Here is a 19,514-nt window from a genome sequence, read left to right as displayed (position 1 = left end):
CAAACGTGGACTAGGTGGATTTGGTAGCCTGCTTTTGTTATTTTAGTTGCATTTCTGAGTGTGACTTATGGATTCTATTTTATTGTATTTCATTATTTTGCTTAGAAACCAAGTCCTGTGAAAAATGTGGTGCATGTCTTTCCAAATAATGATCAAGAGGTGAAAAGAGAAGAAGACAACAACATTGTGAATGCCACAGACCCTGGAAAACCTTTGACAAATGATTCCTTCATGTGTTTCCTGGAAAATGAAAATGGTGATTATGGGGAAACGAAGCAACATCAGGATTTGGTAAAACCACCAGTGATGTCTCAGAACTTTGATTCTAAGGAGGATGGTCCTAATGGGCAGTTAGAAAGGATTCCATCTGGACAAGGGAGCACAGAGAATACCAGAATTACTCCCCTGCAGCTGACAATTAATGATAGAAGTGGCCCAGAAGCCCTCCAGAGAGATTGTCAAGGAGATCTGGATGTGCTCCATCACTCTAAAGCCCCCTTTACCTGTAATAATTCAAAGAGTCATTTTGAATGCATCTGTGGAGAAAGTGGACTGGCTGATTATAAAGCGCGGGTGCAGTGTCTGAAGTGTCATTTATGGCAGCATGCTTCATGTGTAAATTATAAGGAAGAAGACATGAAGATCAGGCCATTCTACTGCCCACACTGTCTTGTCACTATGCAGCCTGTGCCAACATCTGCAACCCTCATCATCTCACCCAGTTCAATCTGCCATCAATGGGTGGATGAAATTAACAGGCATGTGAGGTCTTCTTCCATTTCCATCTTGGTAAGGAATCTGACAATGAAAAAGCTTGAATCTTAAACATGTAGTTTTTCTTTCTCTTCACACCGCTTTATCCTTTCCCACTTGTTTTTTCTTCACTTCGGAAGATAGAAATAGGAACATGAGTAGGCCTTTTGGCCCCTTGAGCCTGGTCTGCGATTCAATAGGACAATGGCTGATCTGACATTCCTCACACTCACTTTTCTGCATTTTCTTCATAGCCCTTTATCTAGCTCAGCATTGAACATACATGATAGCTCTGCCCCTACAGCCCTCTGTGGCAAGGAGTTCCTAAAATACTAATTTCAGTCTTAAATTGGCACATGTTTATTCTGAAACTATGCCCTTTGTTTCACCTGAAGGGAAACATCCTCTCAGCATTCAGCCTGTCCAGCCCCTTAAGAATCCTACATATTTTAATGAGATGACCTCTCTGAGCAGAGTGCCAACCTGTTTATCCTTTGCTCATAAGACAGTTCTTCCAGACTAAGCATCATCCTAGTGAACCTTCTCTGAGCTGCCTCCAATGAAATTATATATTTCCTTAAATAAGGGGATCAAAACTGCTCACAGTACCCCAGATGTTGTTTCCAGCACCTTTGCAGATGCAATAAGACCTCCTTACTCTTTTACTCCAATCCCCTCAAAATAAGTGTTAGTATATCACAAGCATTCCTGATTACCTGTTGCATCTGTGTGCTAGCTGTCTGTGTTTCAAGCACAAGTACCAAACCCCTTTTGTGTTACAGCTTTTAGCAATTTTTCTTCCTTTAAATAATACAGTTCTTTTGATCTCCCTTGTGAAATGAACAACTTTGCATTTTCCCACATTGTACTGCCATTTGCCAACTTTTTGCCCACTTACTTGACCTATCAGCATCTCTCTGTAAACTGTTTCTATCCCTCTTGCCTTCTGTGTTTCAACCTATTTCTATGCTGTCTGCAAATTTGGCTACAGTTCTTTTTTCCAAGTTATTAATATATATTGTAAAGAGTTTGTGCTCTCAACTCAAATTGTTGTGGTCCCTGTGGAACCCCACTGGTTACAGTTTGTCACCCTGAAAACAAACCCCTTATCCCCACTGATAGTAGGAACTGCAGATGCTGGAGAATCTGAGATAACATGGTGTGAAGCTGGATGAACACAGCGACCTGAAACGTCAACTTTCCTGCTCCTCTGATGCTGCTTATCCTGATGTGTTCATCCAACTTCACACCGTGTTATCCCTTATCTCCACTTGCTATTTCCAGCCCATTAACCAGTTTTCTATCTATGCCAGTATACTACCAGCAATACTGCAGACTTTTATGATTTAACACTTTATGAGGTACCTTGCTTTTAGTTGTGACTTCCTCAAAAAATTATCTTAAGTTAGTCAGACATGGTTTCTTTTTCATCAAGCCATGCTGACTGTGATTGGATTATGACTTTCCAAATATCCTGCTATTACTTGCATAATAATTGATTCCAATAATTTTCTGTCAAACAGATGTTTGGCTAATCAGTCTATAGTTACTGGCTGCATGACTCCCTTTTTAAATAGGGATGTCACATTGGCAGTTTTACAATGCTGCTGTTCTCCAGAATCACCAATGCATCCACAATCTCTTAGCTACCTCTTTTAGGATCCGAGGATACAAACCATAAGGGCCAAGGGACTTGTCTGCCTTTTAGCCCGGTTAGTTTGTCTTGTACTACTTCTCTAGTGATGGTAATGTATTTAATACCTCCCACCGTTATTCCTTAGTATGAATGGTATGTGTGAAGTATCTTCCACCATGAAGACTTGTGAAAAATATCTTTTTAACTATTGTGCCATTACCTGTCATCCCAGATTTCATCTCCAAGGGACCAATGTTCACTCTGATCTTTCACTTCTTTTATATATATTTAACGAAACTTGTATTGTCAGATATCATATTCTCACTGATTTGCCTCATAGTTTATCTTCTCTGTCTTTATTATCTTTTTAGTCCTTCTTTGTTGAATTCGGAATTTACCCCAGTTTTTCGGGCTGCCACTGACTTTTGTCTCCTTGATCTGCTTTTTCTTTCAACTCACTATCTGCTAAACTTCCTTGGTTAGCCAAGGTAGTCTATCTTGCTGTTTGAATATTTCTTCTTTACTGAGATATATTTATGTTGAGAGTCATGGACTAACTCCTTAAATGTTTGCCACTGCTTGCTTACTGTCATTTCTGCCAGTCTGTCTGATCAGTTCACTCTAGCCAACTCTATCAACTCTAAACTCATTTCTTTGTAATTCCCTTTATATAAGTTCAGCATAGTTACTACCGACTAAAGTTTCTCACTCTTGAACTGAAGATTACATCCTATCATATGTATCTTGTATTCTGAAGTAATTTACTAAACCTGCCTTATTTCCCATTACCAGATCCAGGATACCTGCCCCTTCATTGGCTCCATGACATATTGCTAGGAAACTATCCCTAATAAACTGTATAAATTTGTTGTCATAGTAACCCTTTCCAATTTGATTGACGCAGTCAACATGAAGATTACAGTCATCCATAATCATTGCTCAATTCTTCTTATACGTTTCTATTATTTGTTGATTTATAGTCTTTTCCACAGAGTGGTTCCCTGTTATTTGGAGGGGGGTGATATTTGAACACTACTCTTACCATTGTTTACTTTCTCTTGCTGCTTTTTTACCGACTGTACACCATCCGAGCCTAGATAGTGCTTCACAACTGTTTCATCTCTTATAGTCGTGCTAACTCACCACTTTTCCATCCCTTCTATCTTTCCAAAAGATCAAATACCCCTGAATGTTAAGTTCCTAGTTTTGATCTCCTTGTAACCATTTGTACCATTAGTTTGTTTACCTCATCCTGAATGCTTTGTGTATTAAGATACAAAGCCTTTAGTTTGTTCTATTGTCAAATTTTATGTCCACTTCTATGGTTCCTTGGTGTAATATGATATTCACACATTCTGCCTCTTCCATTTCTTTTCTGGTTACTATCAGACCCATTCCTAACCTGCTATCCTACCTTCACCTTTTCCTTTGAGTTTCTATTTTCCATGTAACTAAACCCACTCATATTATTTAGTCTAAAGCCCTATCTGCAGCCCTACATATGCATTTGGCAGGACTCTGGTCCCATGCATGATTCAGGTTCCTTTGGAACAGCTCCCTCTGTCCCTAATGCCAGTGCCAATGTTGCATGAATTCAACTCATTATTTACATCTTCAGCCACTGCCAATGCAACCACGAGGAACTGCCGGAAATCAATCCGCTGCTGCAGCCTTCCAAAACCTCCTTTGGGCCACACATTTACCTCTTGAATCTTGTTGACCCTTTGCCAATTAGCTCATGATACAGGTAGTAATTTGGAGATTATTACCTTTTTTTGGTTCTGCTTTTTAATTTAGCCCCTAGATGCTCATATTTCCTTAGCAGAACCCCCTTCCTCATTCTGTCTTTATTGTTGGTACTAATGTGGATGACAAGCCTTGAATGGCTTGCAGATTCATGATGCTGTCATCAGTTAGCTCATCTTCCTTAGAGCTGCCACTCTCATCCACGCATGGAGCAAGAATCTCAAACCTGTTAGACAAGCTCAAGGGCTAAGATTCATGCAGCACTCCCTCCTGGATTCCTTTACCTGTTTTGCTCGTAGTCACACCCTCCTGTCCCTAACCATTGACCAGATTTGAGTTTGTTAATCTAAGTGGTGTGACTGCCATCTGAAACACTCCCTCTCCCTGATGAATCACTGTTCGAATCTGACTTCCAGCTCATCAACTCTGAGCTGGAATACCTCAACCCTTCCTACAGATATGGTCACTATGAACCACAGTGGGGTTCACCAGCTCCCACATTATGCAGGTACAACACACCTGACTCTGCATATTTATTATATTTAATTAGTTCGTAATTTAGTTTTTTTTATATAACTTCCAAATGGTCCTTTAGTTTTAAATCTGTAAAATATATCTCCTTTAATCTGAAAGAAACTTCTAATAGATCGTCAAACCAGCAGCTATTAGTAACCAATGAACTTACAGTTTTCCTGTGATGTCTCTCCTTGCTTTATGCTGTATACTCAATCCTGGATTTCAAGTTATCCTGTTAAAAATAGATTGTGAATTCTGAGCCAAAAAAATATGAAAAAGCACTTCTTTCCCTTTTGCTCCAAATTCCCATGCTGCTGCAAAATCCCAGAGATATATACTCACTCAGGCTTTGCCCCACTCCATATGTGGTCTCTCCTTCCTAATCATGCAAGCCTACAGTTATCTAGTAGAGTTAACAGGGTGTAGAGCTGGATGACCACAGCAGGCCAAGCAGCATTGGAGGAGCAGGAAAGCTGATGTTTTGGGCCTAGATCCTTCTTCAGAAAGGGTCTGCTGTGTTCATCCAGCTCTACACCTTGTTATCTCGGATTCTCCGGCATCTGCAGTTCCTACTGTCTCTGAAACAGTTATCTTTTAGAGGCAAGTTAAGAACACTTCAGTTGTAAGCACTTTGAGTGCAGCTTAGGCGTATTGTATCTTCGCCGCTAATTTGTTGTATTACTGTAAAAACTGAAAGCACTGCAAGTACTGCAAATCAGAGCCAAAAATAGAAATTGCTGGAAAAGTTCCTAGGGTCTGGCAGCATCTGTGGAGAGAAATCTAAGTTAACATTTTGAGTCAAGTGATCCTTCCTCAGAACTGATGGTAGCCAGGAAAATGTTGTTTTATGTGCAGAAGGTATCTGACAGATAAACTTTTACAATGAAATTGATTAATTTAGTTAGTAATACTTGAGTAATTGCATACATTCCAATTTGACTGGTTGTTGTTCTATTTTCGGGTACTTTTGCTTTCTTAGAGTAACACTTCCACATTTCTGACTTTGTCTCCACAGGTGTACCAAGGAGTGAAGAAGCATGGCTTTATCCAACCTCATGCACTAGCAAAACATGAGATAGTCATTACAACCTATGATGTGCTCCGATCCGAGCTAAATTATGTCGACATTCCCCACAGCAATAGTGATGATGGACGCCGGTTACGCAAAGAGAAGCGGTATATGGCTATTCCAAGCCCATTGGTTGCAGTGGAGTGGTGGAGAATCTGTCTGGATGAGGCTCAAATGGTGGAATGTGCCACTGCTAAGGTGTGAATGTAGAAGGAAGAACATCTCATTAAAAGTCTAGGCCCGAAACGTCAGCTTTTGTGCTCCTGAGATGCTGCTTGGCCTGCTGTGTTCATCCAGCTTCACACTTTGTTATCTTGGATTCTCCAGCATCTGCAGTTCCCATTATCTCATTGAAAGTGATCAGTTTCTGATATTGCATTACTGATGGGGAAGTTGAGTGTGTTGCATGACTTTTCAACCATTAGATTCATAGAGATGTACAGCACAGAAACAGACCTTTCCGTAAAACTCGTCCGTGCCAAGCAGATATCACATATGAAAATCTAGTCCCATTTGCCAGCATTTGGTCCATATCCCTCTATACTCTTCCTGTTCATATACCTATCCAGATGCCTTTTAGATGTTGTAAATGTACCAGCCTCCATTACCTCTGGCAGCACATTCCAGACACGCACCACCCTCTGCATGGAAAGGACCCCATAGGTCCTTCCTAAATCTTTCCCTTCACACATTAAACCTATGGCCTCTAGTTCTGAACTCGTCCCCGTTCTCGCCCCCCCCACAAAAAATAACACAGGAAAGTCCTTGTCTATTTGCCCAATCTATGCCACTCATGATTTTATGAATCTCTATAAGGTCACCTTTCAGCCTTCAATGCTCCAGGGAAAATAGCCTGAACCTATTCAGCCTTTGTCCATAGTTCAAACCCTCCAGCCTTGGCAACACCCTTGAAAATCTTTTCTGAGCCCTGTCAAGTTTCACAACGTCTTTCCTATAGCAGGGAGACCAGAATTGAATGCATTATTCCAAAAGTGCCAAACTAATGTCCTATACAACTGCAACATGACCTCCCAGCTCCTAAACTCAATACACTGACCAATAAAGGTAAGCATACCAAACACCACCTTCATTATCCTATTTACCCGTGACTTCCCTTTCAAGGAATTATGAATCCGCACTCCAAGGTCTGTTTGTTCAGCGACACTCCCCAGGATCTTACCATTATATGTATAGACCCTGCCCTGATTTGCCTTTCTAAAATGCAGCACCTCATATTTATCTAAATTAAACTCCATCTGCCACTCTTCGGCCCATTGGCCTATCTGATCAATGTCCCGTTGTACTCTGAGGTATCCTTCTTTGCTGTCCTCTACACCACCAATTTTCTTCCCATCTGCAAACTTACTAACTATGCCTCCTGTGTTCACATTTATATAAATGATAAAAAGCAGTAGACCCAGCACTGATCCTTGTGGCATATCATTGGTCACAGGCCTCCAGTTTGAAAAGCAACCCTCCATCACTAGTCTTCTACCTTCAAGTCAGTTCTGTATCCATTTAAAAGTTGAAGAATTGCTTGTAATGCAGGCCAAGTTTCTAAAATATGGCCCCTGCAAATGAGCCTCATCATGTGGAATGTAAAATGAAACTCTGAACACCTATTTTATAGTTTATGTTAACTTGCAGAAGGCCTTTGCCTTCAATTTCACTTTTTCCGCCCAACCCTCCCTCTTCTAAACTTCTGTAGGAGGTTTTTTGTTCCCACTACTCTGAACCAGATTTGAACTCTGATGTTCACTGTGTCAATTGCAGAATCCTGGTAATGGATTTACCAGACCAGATATTTGCATTTTGAAGACCGATGTTTAACGTTCACACAGTATATGTGTTGACATCGTGACAGCAAAAGTGCAGTATCTGTAACTACGCCAAACTATTTTTTGTTAATAGCCCACAGGTGATGAGGGTCTTGCAATAAAATGTCAGACCTTTCTCGGAGAGCTGTGGCACAGTAATACTATCCCTACCTCTGGACCAGGAGGCCCACTTGCTCCAGAGATGTGTTTAAACATCTCTGAACAGATTGATTTTAAAAAATATCTCCCTTTGTTCTGTCTCAGTCAGTATCACTCTCACCTCTGAGCCAAAAGAGCCTGGATTCAATCCCCACTTCAGACAGTTAAACATAAAATCTGTCATCTGCCATCTCGTGTCAGTGTTAAAGATAACACTTCGCTATGTCACGGAAGAACTGACTGGGAACTTCTTGATGGCCTGGCCGCTGTTTATCCTTAATCAACATTGCAAAAAATCAGATTAACAGGTCATTATCTCGTTCTTATGAGCAGACTGGTTCCAACATTTCCATATTTACATCAATGTCTGTACTTCAACAAAATATGTGTCATTGTCAGCAAAATGTTTTGGGATGTTTTGTGATTGTGACATGTACTATATATAAATTCAAGTCTGTTTGTCTTTAAAATAAATCATCTTTAATATGTAAATTTCTGAACCTAGTAAGGACAAGTGAAATTGAAGCCAGTTTGAGATACAAGAATTTTTGAATGAATCTACACAGAAATATCTCCTCTATCGTGTCCCTGTTTTTTTTTCCCTAGGCAGCAGAAATGTGTCTACGGCTAAGTGCCATCAATCGTTGGTGTGTCACAGGAACTCCAGTCCAAAGGAGCTTAGAAGGTGACAAATCTCTGAATTATGAACATTTACCTGGTGTGATTCAAAGTGTCTAACAATCTCATCCACTCAACATATTGCACACATTTAGTGTAAAGTAGCTTGTATTTTGGAAATTGAGATATCTAATGCAGGAGAGAAAGAGCATTTCTTGCTGAACAGATCTGGAGAATTGACAGTGCTAGACTGTTGAATTAACTATTTACATGAACAGCATGACTATCAGTACCATGATTGACTGCTGGGCTAATTTGTAAATTTGATTAGATTTTTTTTCATCAACCTGCCCTGATATGATGTAACTTACCTTGGAAACAGGTGAGACTTGACACTTCCATGGTTACACCGGCCCCACCCCTCACCTCTTCCTCCGCTACATTGATGACTGTATTGGTGCTGCCTTGTGCTCCCTTTCACTCCAACCTCAAATTCACCTGGACCATCTCTAATATCCCCCTCCCCTTCCTGGACTTCCCTCTCTCCATATCCAGTAACCGTCTCAGCACGACATTTATTTCAAACCAAACAACTCCCACAGCTACCTTGACTACACCCCCTGTTGCCCACCCTCCTGAAAGAATGCGATCCCTTACTTCCAATTCCCCAGATGGAGCATTCCATTCCCAGGCATCCCACATGTCCTTCTACTTCAAATACTGCAACTTCCCCACCCCTGACCGAAAATGCCTCAACCGCATCTTTTCTGACCCCAGAACCCCTGCCCCCAACAAAAATAAAGACAGAACCTTTTTTTATCTTCACATATCACCCCACCAACCTCTGCATCCAGCACATCATGTTCCGCCATTTCCGCCACCTACAATCTGACCCCACCACCAAAGATATGTTTCACTCCGCGCCCCTATCTAGCTTTTGGAGTGGCTGCTTACTCCACAACTCTCTTGTCTGCTCCAAACTCCCCACCAGACCCAGCACCTTTCCCTACAACTGCAAGAGGTGCTACACATGCCCCTACACGTCCCCTCTCACCTCCATCTGAGGCCCAAACCAAACTTTCCATATCCACGGGAGTTCACCTGTACACCCTCCAACCTGGTCTACTGTATTTGTTGCTCCCGGTATGGCCTGCTCTATATCGCTGAGACCAAATGTAGACTCACTGACAGATTTGCGGAGCACCTGTGCTCCTTATGCTACAATCAACAACACTTTCTGGTAGTTAACTATTTTAACTGCCCCACCTTGGTGACATGTCTATCCTGAGCTGCCTCCAGTGCTACAATGATGCCACATGCAAACTGGAGGAACAACACCTCATATTCTGCCTTGGGAGCCTACAGCCCAGTGGCCTAGGCATGGAATTCATCAGTTTCAAAATCTCTCCACCCCAGCCCCATCCCCATACCGTGGCGAACTCTCCCTCTTGTCCCTGCCTACCTTCCTCCAGCCCCACCCCCTTCACTCTGTTTATTTCCCAGCTCCCTTCCCCCTCCCCAGTCCTGATGAAGGATCTAGGCCCAAAACATTGGCTGTCCTATTCCTTTGAAGCTGCCTGACCTGCTGTGTTCCTTCAGCTCCACACTCTACCGACTTTGACTCCGGCATCTGCAGCTCTTGCTATCTCCGAGGGACTTGAGCCAAGGCCTCTCCTCTTGGAGGTAGAGACACTATCACTGTATCTCAAGAGCCCTCATTAGGATTCAGTAAACTGGACTTGATTATCAATTGAATAGTCCTGGTGTGCATGAAGCTATTATGGAAAAGACGAAGAAACTGTGGTGTTTGTCCTCATCAGGAATTCACTCTTACACAAGTTTGGTCGTGAAATGCAGTTGGTGCAAATTTATTCTTAAAGGGCTAAATCAGTGAATTGTTCAGATTTTTAGCACACTTTGAGGCCGTCATTCTGTTTGGAATGGAAGACAACAGATGCCTTCAATATGCAGTGAATGTGTGATTTGGGAGGTACTGGATGTATGCCTAATGCTCTGTCATGTGGGATGTGCCTCAGGCTGCTTATCCTTGTATTCAACATGGAAAGATTTATTTATTTGAATTTCTAGGTCTCCCTGCTGCTCTACTGTTAAAACCTCACAGTTTTGTGTGAATCTTCCTCCTAGATCTTAATGTGCAAAATGTTCTCATTTATCTTTCTCTGCATTCTATTTCGTTTGGCAGGTAGCAGCTAATTCTTGTTCATGTCTGTCTGAATTGAATTGCAGCTGTGTTCATATTTAATCACGTTTTTCTCTTTTGCCTGATCCATGTCAATTTAAATATTATGCCCCCAAATAAAATTTCTAGATTCTAACCCTTGGGTAAACTATTGTTTACATCCCTCCAGTCAAAAAAAAAGTCCGTGAATCACCACTCATGTACCCTGAACTTGTGAACAAGCAATGGGAAATGAAAAACATCCAGTTAAAATTTCCCTGAATAGCTAAAGACATAGGTCCAAATCTTCTGAGAAGTGCCAGTCAACAAAGATTGCCACCTCACGGCGGCACGGTGTCTCAGTGGTTAGCACTGCAGCCTCACAGTGCCAGGGACCCGGCTGTCTGTGTGGAGTTTGCACATTCTCCCCGTGTCTGCGTGGGTTTCCTCCAGGTGCTCCGGTTTCCTCTCACAGTCTAAAGATGTGCAGGCTAGGTGGATTGGCTGTGCTAAATTGCCCGTAGTGTTCAGGGGTGTGTGTGGGCTATAGGGGGATGGGTCTGGTTGGGATGCTGCAAGGGGCCGTGTGGACTTGTTGGGCCAAAGGGCCTGTTTCCACACTGTAGGGAATCTAATCTAATCAATCATTTTCTCTGGGAAGTCCAGGTTTCTTGCCCAGTTTTTGATTTGTCCAATTAAGAGGCTTGAAGCATACCTGATCTAGAGCCTTGCATTATCGTTACTGTGCAGGATCAGCATTGGAGGCCAAGCCATAACACTAGTTTTGTAGTAACTGTCCTTTTCTTGGGTTTAAAAGTACAGAAGACACTTGGACAAAAAATACAGAGAAGGTGATTGGGTGAGGGAGTAGGGTGGCACATGGGTAGTTGAGGGGATAGGTTGGCAGACGAGTAAGTGAGGGGTTGGGTAACAGGTGGTGAATGAGGGGAGAGAATAGCAGGTAGATCAGCGGTTAGTGTGGAACTGGTGGATGGGGATTATTGTCATGAGCATGGGCAGCTTAGGGGCTATTGAGGATGGTCGAATTCAGGTTTATGGGCTTTCTGGAGTTGGTGTTGGAATAGTGCCTGCGCCTAGAGAATGACTCAGTGGTTACTTGGGTCAGGGTATTGGTTTCAGGGATGGCGGTGAGCCAAGCCAGGTTAACTTGGGAGTGTAGTGTTGGGTATCTTAGTTTATATTATGCAGGAGTCAGAGAAGATTTTTGATCCCTTTTCCTTGTCCTGGGTTACCTACTAATGTAAGTAAAGCTGGAACCCTCTGAAATCTGCTCTCAATTCAACGCAAAAGATTGTTTCCTGAAGGATATCCAAAATAATCACCAGCCTTGATGGATTGTATCCAATTTTATTAAGCAAGTAAGGTGCAGGTTGCAGAAACTCTGCCAACAAACAAAAGCAAACGACTGTGTTTGTTGGAAATCTGAAAGAAAAACAGATAGTGCTGGAAAAACTGAGCAGATCTGGCTGCAACTGTGGAGCAAGAAACAGTGTTTCAAGTCCAATATGACTTTTTTCACAACTCCGGCAACAAACGTCTGGAAATAAAATTGGCTAAAGGATAGAAAACGGGGACTTGTTATGAATGCTTGATTTTCAGACTGGAGGGTAGCGTGCAGTTGTATCTCTCAGGCTTCAATGTTGGAACCGGTGCAGATTTTTATACATTTTAATGACCTGGTTATGAATACCTAGGGCATATTCTCACATTGTGTACATGATACAAAACTCAGAAATATAGATAAAAAATTAGGAAATTATAGACTGGTGAAATGGTAGATGAAGTGCAAAGTGTTTCATTTTGGTAGAAAGAATGAGATGGGCTGTTATTATCCAAGTGAGACAAATTTGAATTGGGTACAGGAAAGGGCAATTCCTGAAGTTGTACATACACAGAACTTTCAAGATGGCAGAATAAGTTTAGCCTGCTGTTAAAATGGCATATGGAATTGTTGGTTTTATAAATAGAGGCATTGAGCCTTCTGAAAACATGAAAAATTATGTTAGACCTTTACACGTTACTGTTAAGTGCCAGCTGCAGTAAAGTAAAAAAGTTCTGAGGAATGGTCACCGGACCCGAAATATTAACTCTGTTTTTACCTTCGCGGATGCAGCCAGACCTGCTGAGCTTTTCCAGCAGCTTTGTTTTTGTAGCTGCAGTACTGTGTTCACTTGTGGACAGCACACTTTGGGAAAGATTCTCAGGCCTTAGATAAGGTTCAAAATGCATTGACTACAAAAGTACCATGGTGAAATACTTCATTTATGGAAAAACCTCAATCATTCATGAATCAAAAAGAATTAAGGGGAGATTTGATAGAGGTATCCAAAATCATGAAGGACTTTGGTAAAGTAAATAAGAGAATCTCTTGGTGACAGGAAATGGTGATCAGTCGAGACAAATTTATGATAATTGCAAAATAATAACAAGTGGTATAGGGGAGAGAATTCTGCAGCGAGTTTGTTTAATCTGAAATGCATAGCCTGAATGGGTAGTGCTAACAGCTGCCGTAGTAAATTCCAAAATGGAATTGGATAAACACTTGAAGTAGAAACATTTGCAGGGCTACAAGGAATGAGCAGGCGAATGGGATTAATCCTGATAATGTCTTTAAAAAGCAGGCACTAGTAAGATGGTCTGAATGGCCTCTTCTAAATTTGATTCTACATATACTATTTCAAAATTTGTATCTTCAACATATCCATTATTACAACATCTTTTGGGACAACTAACCTTTAACTGATAATTCCATCCTTCAGTTGATATTTCACATTTAATTGTGTGGGTGCTGTTCAAAGTGTTACGCCGTATTTGCATTTTCTACATGCTTCGTTTGATTTTGTAGAACTGGAATCATCCTTTATATTTGTTGGACTCTAAATATACAGAGTGGAGCCGTCACATACATGTTATTGAAATCCTTGCTTTTTTGCTGCTTGCATTCCTACTTCTATCTTCAGATAATTAGTATTATTTTTATTATGGACCTTTGGACTCTATATTTTGTTTGTATAGAGATTTTTTTTCAATAAATGAAATAGAGGTTTTTGGTAGGAGTATGCTGAGTGTTGCATAGGAATGCAGTGTGTGTCAATGTGTTACGTGGAAAATACTATTTTTAATTTATTTATGTACTAAAATGGGCTATCAGGATTTAAAGGTACAAATGCTGAATCGGTCAAATTTCTTTCATTTTTGTTTGACTTTCATCATCCAATTTTGATATGCCTGACTTATTTCTCATTCTTTCCTCAGACCTGTATGGATTAGTTTTATTTTTGGGTGTAGACCCATATTGGGTTAAACACTGGTGGGACCAACTTCTATACCAACCTTACTGCAGGAAGAATCCGATTCCAGTGTACACCCTTATCGCAAAGATCATGTGGAGAACGGCAAAAAAGGATGTGCTTGATCAGGTACCAGTGTCCGTGTGGATGTCAGCATAATACTTTGAGGTGGTGGGGGAGAATGGCAAAACCAAACAGGAAAGCTCTCAGTAGGTTATAAGGTAGGCCTTGACTTTAATAATTTGGACAAGTTGCCAGTCTCTGTCATGGCCTCCATGACAAACACACACTTTGGCAGCAGCAATTTTTAAGCTTGTTGCCTTGCCAGCACTGTTCTTAACTAAGTCCTGGTTGAGGTGGACACATGGACAATTGCACCTTTAGTTCAGTCTTCCTACTCTTCCTAGCTGTTTTAATGGAGAACTTTTGCTCAAACTGAATTCTGGCCAGGTTAGGCCCAATGTTGAGCCGCTCAATACGCACTGTTCCCACTGAGACAGCAGAGGGAGTGCCAAAATCATGGGTTAGGCCCCTCATCTACCCATGTAAAGGCATTAGTTTTTTTTGTTACTTGGCTGCCAAGAGCACTTGTAAAATGTCACAATCCAGTGACAGGTCAGAGTTTCTCAAGTATCTTGAGGCAAAGGATGCTAGTCAATATGTTGGTATCATTCTACCTGTTCTACCGCTGCAAAGTAAATACAATGCAGTTCAATTCTTCACCTGTAATATAGTTAATGTGAGAAAAGCACTCACTATTAATACGCAGCAGAGTGAATTGTTCCATAATCTTGCAGCTGGCATAGGTAGAGTTAACAGTTAATATGGGCACTTCTCACAACCTTCAAGCTGCAACAGGAAGCTAGGCTGTACATCGGTATACTAAGTGAATGGATTTAGTTGGGGGAAGTTGTAATGCTGCTGTGCCAGGGTTTGGGTGATTTGTTGTTTTCTACCCAGTTCATGTAGTGAGGGGCTTTTCTATTGTCCTCCAGTCTGAGATTTGATAATCCCTTATAGTGTCCCAATCTCTGATTAACCATTGATTGGGATGTTCGACTGTGGTGTTATTTATTTAACTTTTCACCATAACTTCAGCATAAAGAGGATATGAATACTGGGAATTGAATGATTAATCTTACACCACTTTTTCTGCTACCTACAGAGGAATGCCACCTCTAAATTCCAGCGTACAATTGTGGATGTTTCTATTAAACCATTCAGTTTTGTCTGAGTGTTAATAGGTTTGATCAGTAAACTGGGCATGTTTTAACTTGTGTGCTGCTTTTCCCCCAGATCCAGATCCCACCTCAGACTGAGGAAGTTCACTGGTTACGATTTTCACCAGTAGAAAGGCACTTTTACCATCGGCAGCATGAGATTTGTTCCCAGGATGCACTGCAGAAGTTGAGGAAGATTTCCGATTGGAGTACCAAGTTGAGCAGTCTGGACAGGCGGACAGTTAGTTCCATTCTGTATCCCTTGCTGAGATTAAGACAGGCATGCTGTCATCCACAGGCTGTACGGGGAGAGTTCCTTCCACTGCAGAAGAGGTACCTGTTGAATCACTTAAGTGTTAGAGCAGGGAAGTGAACCATTTGATTCATCTGGGCCTCCAAAGTTTGGGCCATAACATTTCTAAGACAGTTAAGACATCGAAGGCCGAAGGGCCTGTACTGTGCTGTAATGTTCTATAAGACTGTGTCGAAATCACACAGCACGTACATCTATCGAAATTGCAACATAGAAACTGGTCTCTGAGCTCAACCAGTTCTTGTCCACATTCACTCTTGTCTGATTAGGAGAGGGAAGTAAGTTGAACTTTTAAAAAGTCTTCCTGTACATAAGCAGACCTAAGATAATAAAATGAGAGGCTGGATGAACACAGCAGGCCAAGCAGCATCTCAGGAGCACAAAAGCTGACGTTTCGGGCCTAGACCCTTCATCAGAGAGGGGGATGGGGAGAGGGAGCTGGAATAAATAGGGAGAGAGGGGGAGGCGGACCGAAGATGGAGAGTAAAGAAGATAGGTGGAGAGAGTATAGGTGCGGAGGTAGGGAGGGGATAGGTCAGTCCAGGGAAGACGGACAGGTCAAGGAGGTGGGATGAGGTTAGTAGGTAGCTGGGGGTGCGGCTTGGTGTGGGAGGAAGGGATGGGTGAGAGGAAGAACCGGTTAGGGAGGCAGAGACAGGTTGGACTGGTTTTGGGATGCAGTGGGTGGGGGGGAAGAGCTGGGCTGGTTGTGTGGTGCAGTGGGGGGAGGGGACGAACTAGGCTGGTTTAGGGATGCAGTAGGGGAAGGGGAAATTTTGAAACTGGTGAAGTTCACATTGATACCATATGGCTGCAGGGTTCCCAGGCGGAATATGAGTTGCTGTTCCTGCATCCTTCGGGTGGCATCATTGTGGCACTGCAGGAGGCCCATGATGGACATGTCATCTAGAGAATGGGAGGGGGAGTGAAAATGGTTTGCGACTGGGAGGTGCAGTTGTTTGTTGTGAACTGAGCGGAGGTGTTCTGCAAAGCGGTCTCCAAGCCTCCGCTTGGTTTCCCCAATGTAGAGGAAGCCGCACCGGGTACAATGGATGCAGTATACCACATTGGCAGATGTGCAGGTGCACATGTGCAGGTCACCTGCACATCTGCCAATGTGGTATACTGCATCCATTGTACCCGGTGCGGCTTCCTCTGCATTGGGGAAACCAAGCGGAGGCTTGGAGACCGCTTTGCAGAACACCTCCGCTCAGTTCGCAACAAACAACTGCACCTCCCAGTCGCAAACCATTTCCACTCCCCCTCCCATTCTCTAGATGACATGTCCATCATGGGCCTCCTGCAGTGCCACAATGATGCCACCCGAAGGTTGCAGGAACAGCAACTCATATTCCGCCTGGGAACCCTGCAGCCATATGGTATCAATGTGGACTTCACCAGTTTCAAAATCTCCCCTTCCCCTACTGCATCCCTAAACCAGCCTAGTTCGTCCCCTCCCCCCACTGCACCACACAACCAGCCCAGCTCTCCCCCCCCCACCCACTGCATCCCAAAACCAGTCCAACCTGTCTCTGCCTCCCTAACCGGTTCTTCCTCTCACCCATCCCTTCCTCCCACACCAAGCCGCACCCCCAGCTACCTACTAACCTCATCCCACCTCCTTGACCTGTCCGTCTTCCCTGGACTGACCTATCCCCTCCCTACCTCCCCACCTATACTCTCTCCACCTATCTTCTTTACTCTCCATCTTCGGTCCGCCTCCTCCTCTCTCCCTATTTATTCCAGCTCCCTCTCCCCATCCCCCTCTCTGATGAAGGGTCTAGGCCCGAAACGTCAGCTTTTGTGCTCCTGAGATGCTGCTTGGCCTGCTGTGTTCATCCAGCCTCTCATTTTATTATCTTGGAATTCTCCAGCATCTGCAGTTCCCATTATCTCTCATAAGCAGACCTAATTTGTTTTTCTCTTTGAAACAGCCTGTGGCATGTTTTCTCTCAAAATCTCTATTGGTGAAGTTGAAGTTTTAAAGTGACACACAGTAAACTTTATTTAGGGTTAAATCTGACATATGGTTTATTCATGTATTCATATCTGGAGATGATTGTCATAACACATGCACATAAGTGTACAAGGAAGGAAACAAAGAAGATAATGTTGTTAGTCTCGCAGAGGTCTACAGCATGGAAACAGACCCTTCAGCCCAACTTGCCCATGCTGCCCAGGTTTTACAATTAAACTAGTCCCATTTGCCTGCTTTTGGTCCATACCTCTTCATACCTATCCCATCCATGTACCTGTCTACATATGTCTTAGATGACAAAATTTTACTTCCACCACTACCTTTGGCAGTTCATTTCAGACAGTCAACACCTTCTGTGAAAATATTGTCCCTCTGGACCCTTTTGTATCTCTCCCCTCTCAAACCTAACCCTCTAGTTTTAGAGATAATGGGAACTGCAGATGCTGGAGATTCCAAGATAATAAAATGTGAGGCTGGATGAACACAGCAGGCCAAGCAGCATCTCAGGAGCACAAAAGCTGACGTTTCGGGCCTAGACCCTTCATCAGACATCTAGTTTTAGACTTCACTTTTATAGGGAGAAGCTTTTGGCTATCTACCTTATCTATGCCTCACAGGATTTAAAAGACCTCTGTAAGGTCACCATCAGTCTACTATGCTCCAGAGAAAATAGTCTCAGCCTATCCAACCTCTCCTTATAACTCAAACCCTTCAGCCCAGGTAGCATCCTGGTAAATCTTTCTAGCTTAATAATATTCTTTCTACAGTAGGGCAACCAGAATTGCATACAGTACTCCAAATGTGGCCTTACAAACATCTTGCATAGCTGCATTAACTCCTGTACTCAGTACTCTGACCAATTAAAGCAAGCATGCTTTCATTGATCAATACAATACAATGTTAATGTATAGCAGATCAATACAATGCAAGGGTATGACATCCAGGAGAATGGTGTCTCAGCTCCGTTCTAATAATTGATAATTGGAAGCTTCCAGAAATGTAGTTAATTTGTATCATGTGCTCAGCAGCAGCCATGTTTTAGCACAACAAAGTAATTTTAAAAGTTAAGTAAGAAAGTATAGCTTTTAAAATAATTTGTGATAAGTTGAAATACATTCACTGTCAACAAATAACTTTCTTCATGTTTATCTGACCAATGCCATACCCTTTCAATCTGTTTCTCTTCATCTACCTGTCTAATCTAATCTTCAATGTTGATACTGTTTCTGTCTCTACTGGAAATGGTTTTTCACAGCCTTGCAGCAGACTATGTGGATAGGGTTCTGTCTTTTCTAATTCTCTTATGTTTACTTTATAATCCATTGTTACATCTCACTGGAACTCAAGCCCCACTATTGCCGGAATTGTCACTAACATCAAGGATTTTATCAAAATTTACAAAATTATCCAATTTACCTGCCTTTTTAGACCAGAAAGCCCAAACCAGATTTCCATACTTAATGAGAATTGCAATTTATAGAGTCATAAAGTTGTACAGCATGTAAATGACCCTTCGGTCCAACTTATCCATGCCAATTAGATATCCTAAATAAATCTAGACCCATTTGCCAGCATTTGGCCCATATCCCTGTAAACTCTTCCTATACATATATCCATCCGCATGCCTCTAAAATGTTGTTATCGTACCAACCTCCACCACTTCCACTGGCAGCTCACTCTGCACATGCACCACCCTCTGCATGAAAAAGTTGCCTCTTAGGTCCTTTGTAAATCTTTCTCCCAACCATAAATCTAAGCCCTCTAGTTTTGGACTTCGCAACCCCAGGGAAAAGATCTTGGCTATTCACTGTATCCATGCCACTCATGATTTTATAAATCTCTATAAGGTCAACCCTCAGCCTCCGACACTCCAGGGAAAATAGCCCCAGCATTTGGAAAGACAAGGGTTGATTAGGAGTACTTAGCATGGCTTTGTGCAAGCGAGAGCATGCCTTACAAATTTGTTATAGTTGTTTGATGATGTGACCAGGAAGGTTGATGAGGGCAGGGCAGAAGACAGTGTATTTGGATTTCACTAAGGCTTTGATAAGGTTTGACATGGTAGGCTGCTCTGTAAGGTTAGATTACATGGAATTCAGGGAGAGCTGGCAAATTGGACACACAGTTGGCTTGATGGTAGGAAGCAGAGGGTAATACTGGAAAGATGCTTGTCTGACTGGAGGCCTGTGACTCATGGTC

The 19,514-nt window shown here is 42.4% G+C and overlaps 1 protein-coding gene across 1 annotated transcript in view; it reads left to right on the top strand.

Moving 5' to 3' along the window:
• shprh (SNF2 histone linker PHD RING helicase) overlaps positions 1–19,514 on the top strand; it is a 102,442-nt gene that overhangs the window by 32,975 nt on the left and 49,953 nt on the right. Inside the window, exons 9-13 of the mRNA XM_048530513.1 lie at positions 106–789; positions 5,667–5,918; positions 8,303–8,381; positions 13,770–13,933; positions 15,101–15,357. Of these exons, the coding sequence (XP_048386470.1) occupies positions 106–789; positions 5,667–5,918; positions 8,303–8,381; positions 13,770–13,933; positions 15,101–15,357 (1,436 nt within the window). The remainder of the gene's footprint in view (positions 1–105; positions 790–5,666; positions 5,919–8,302; positions 8,382–13,769; positions 13,934–15,100; positions 15,358–19,514) is intronic.

This window comes from Stegostoma tigrinum, chromosome 4 (assembly GCF_030684315.1).
Source record: "Stegostoma tigrinum isolate sSteTig4 chromosome 4, sSteTig4.hap1, whole genome shotgun sequence".
Classification (NCBI taxonomy): domain Eukaryota; kingdom Metazoa; phylum Chordata; class Chondrichthyes; order Orectolobiformes; family Stegostomatidae; genus Stegostoma; species Stegostoma tigrinum.
This window is presented reverse-complemented; position numbering and strand designations above follow the sequence as displayed.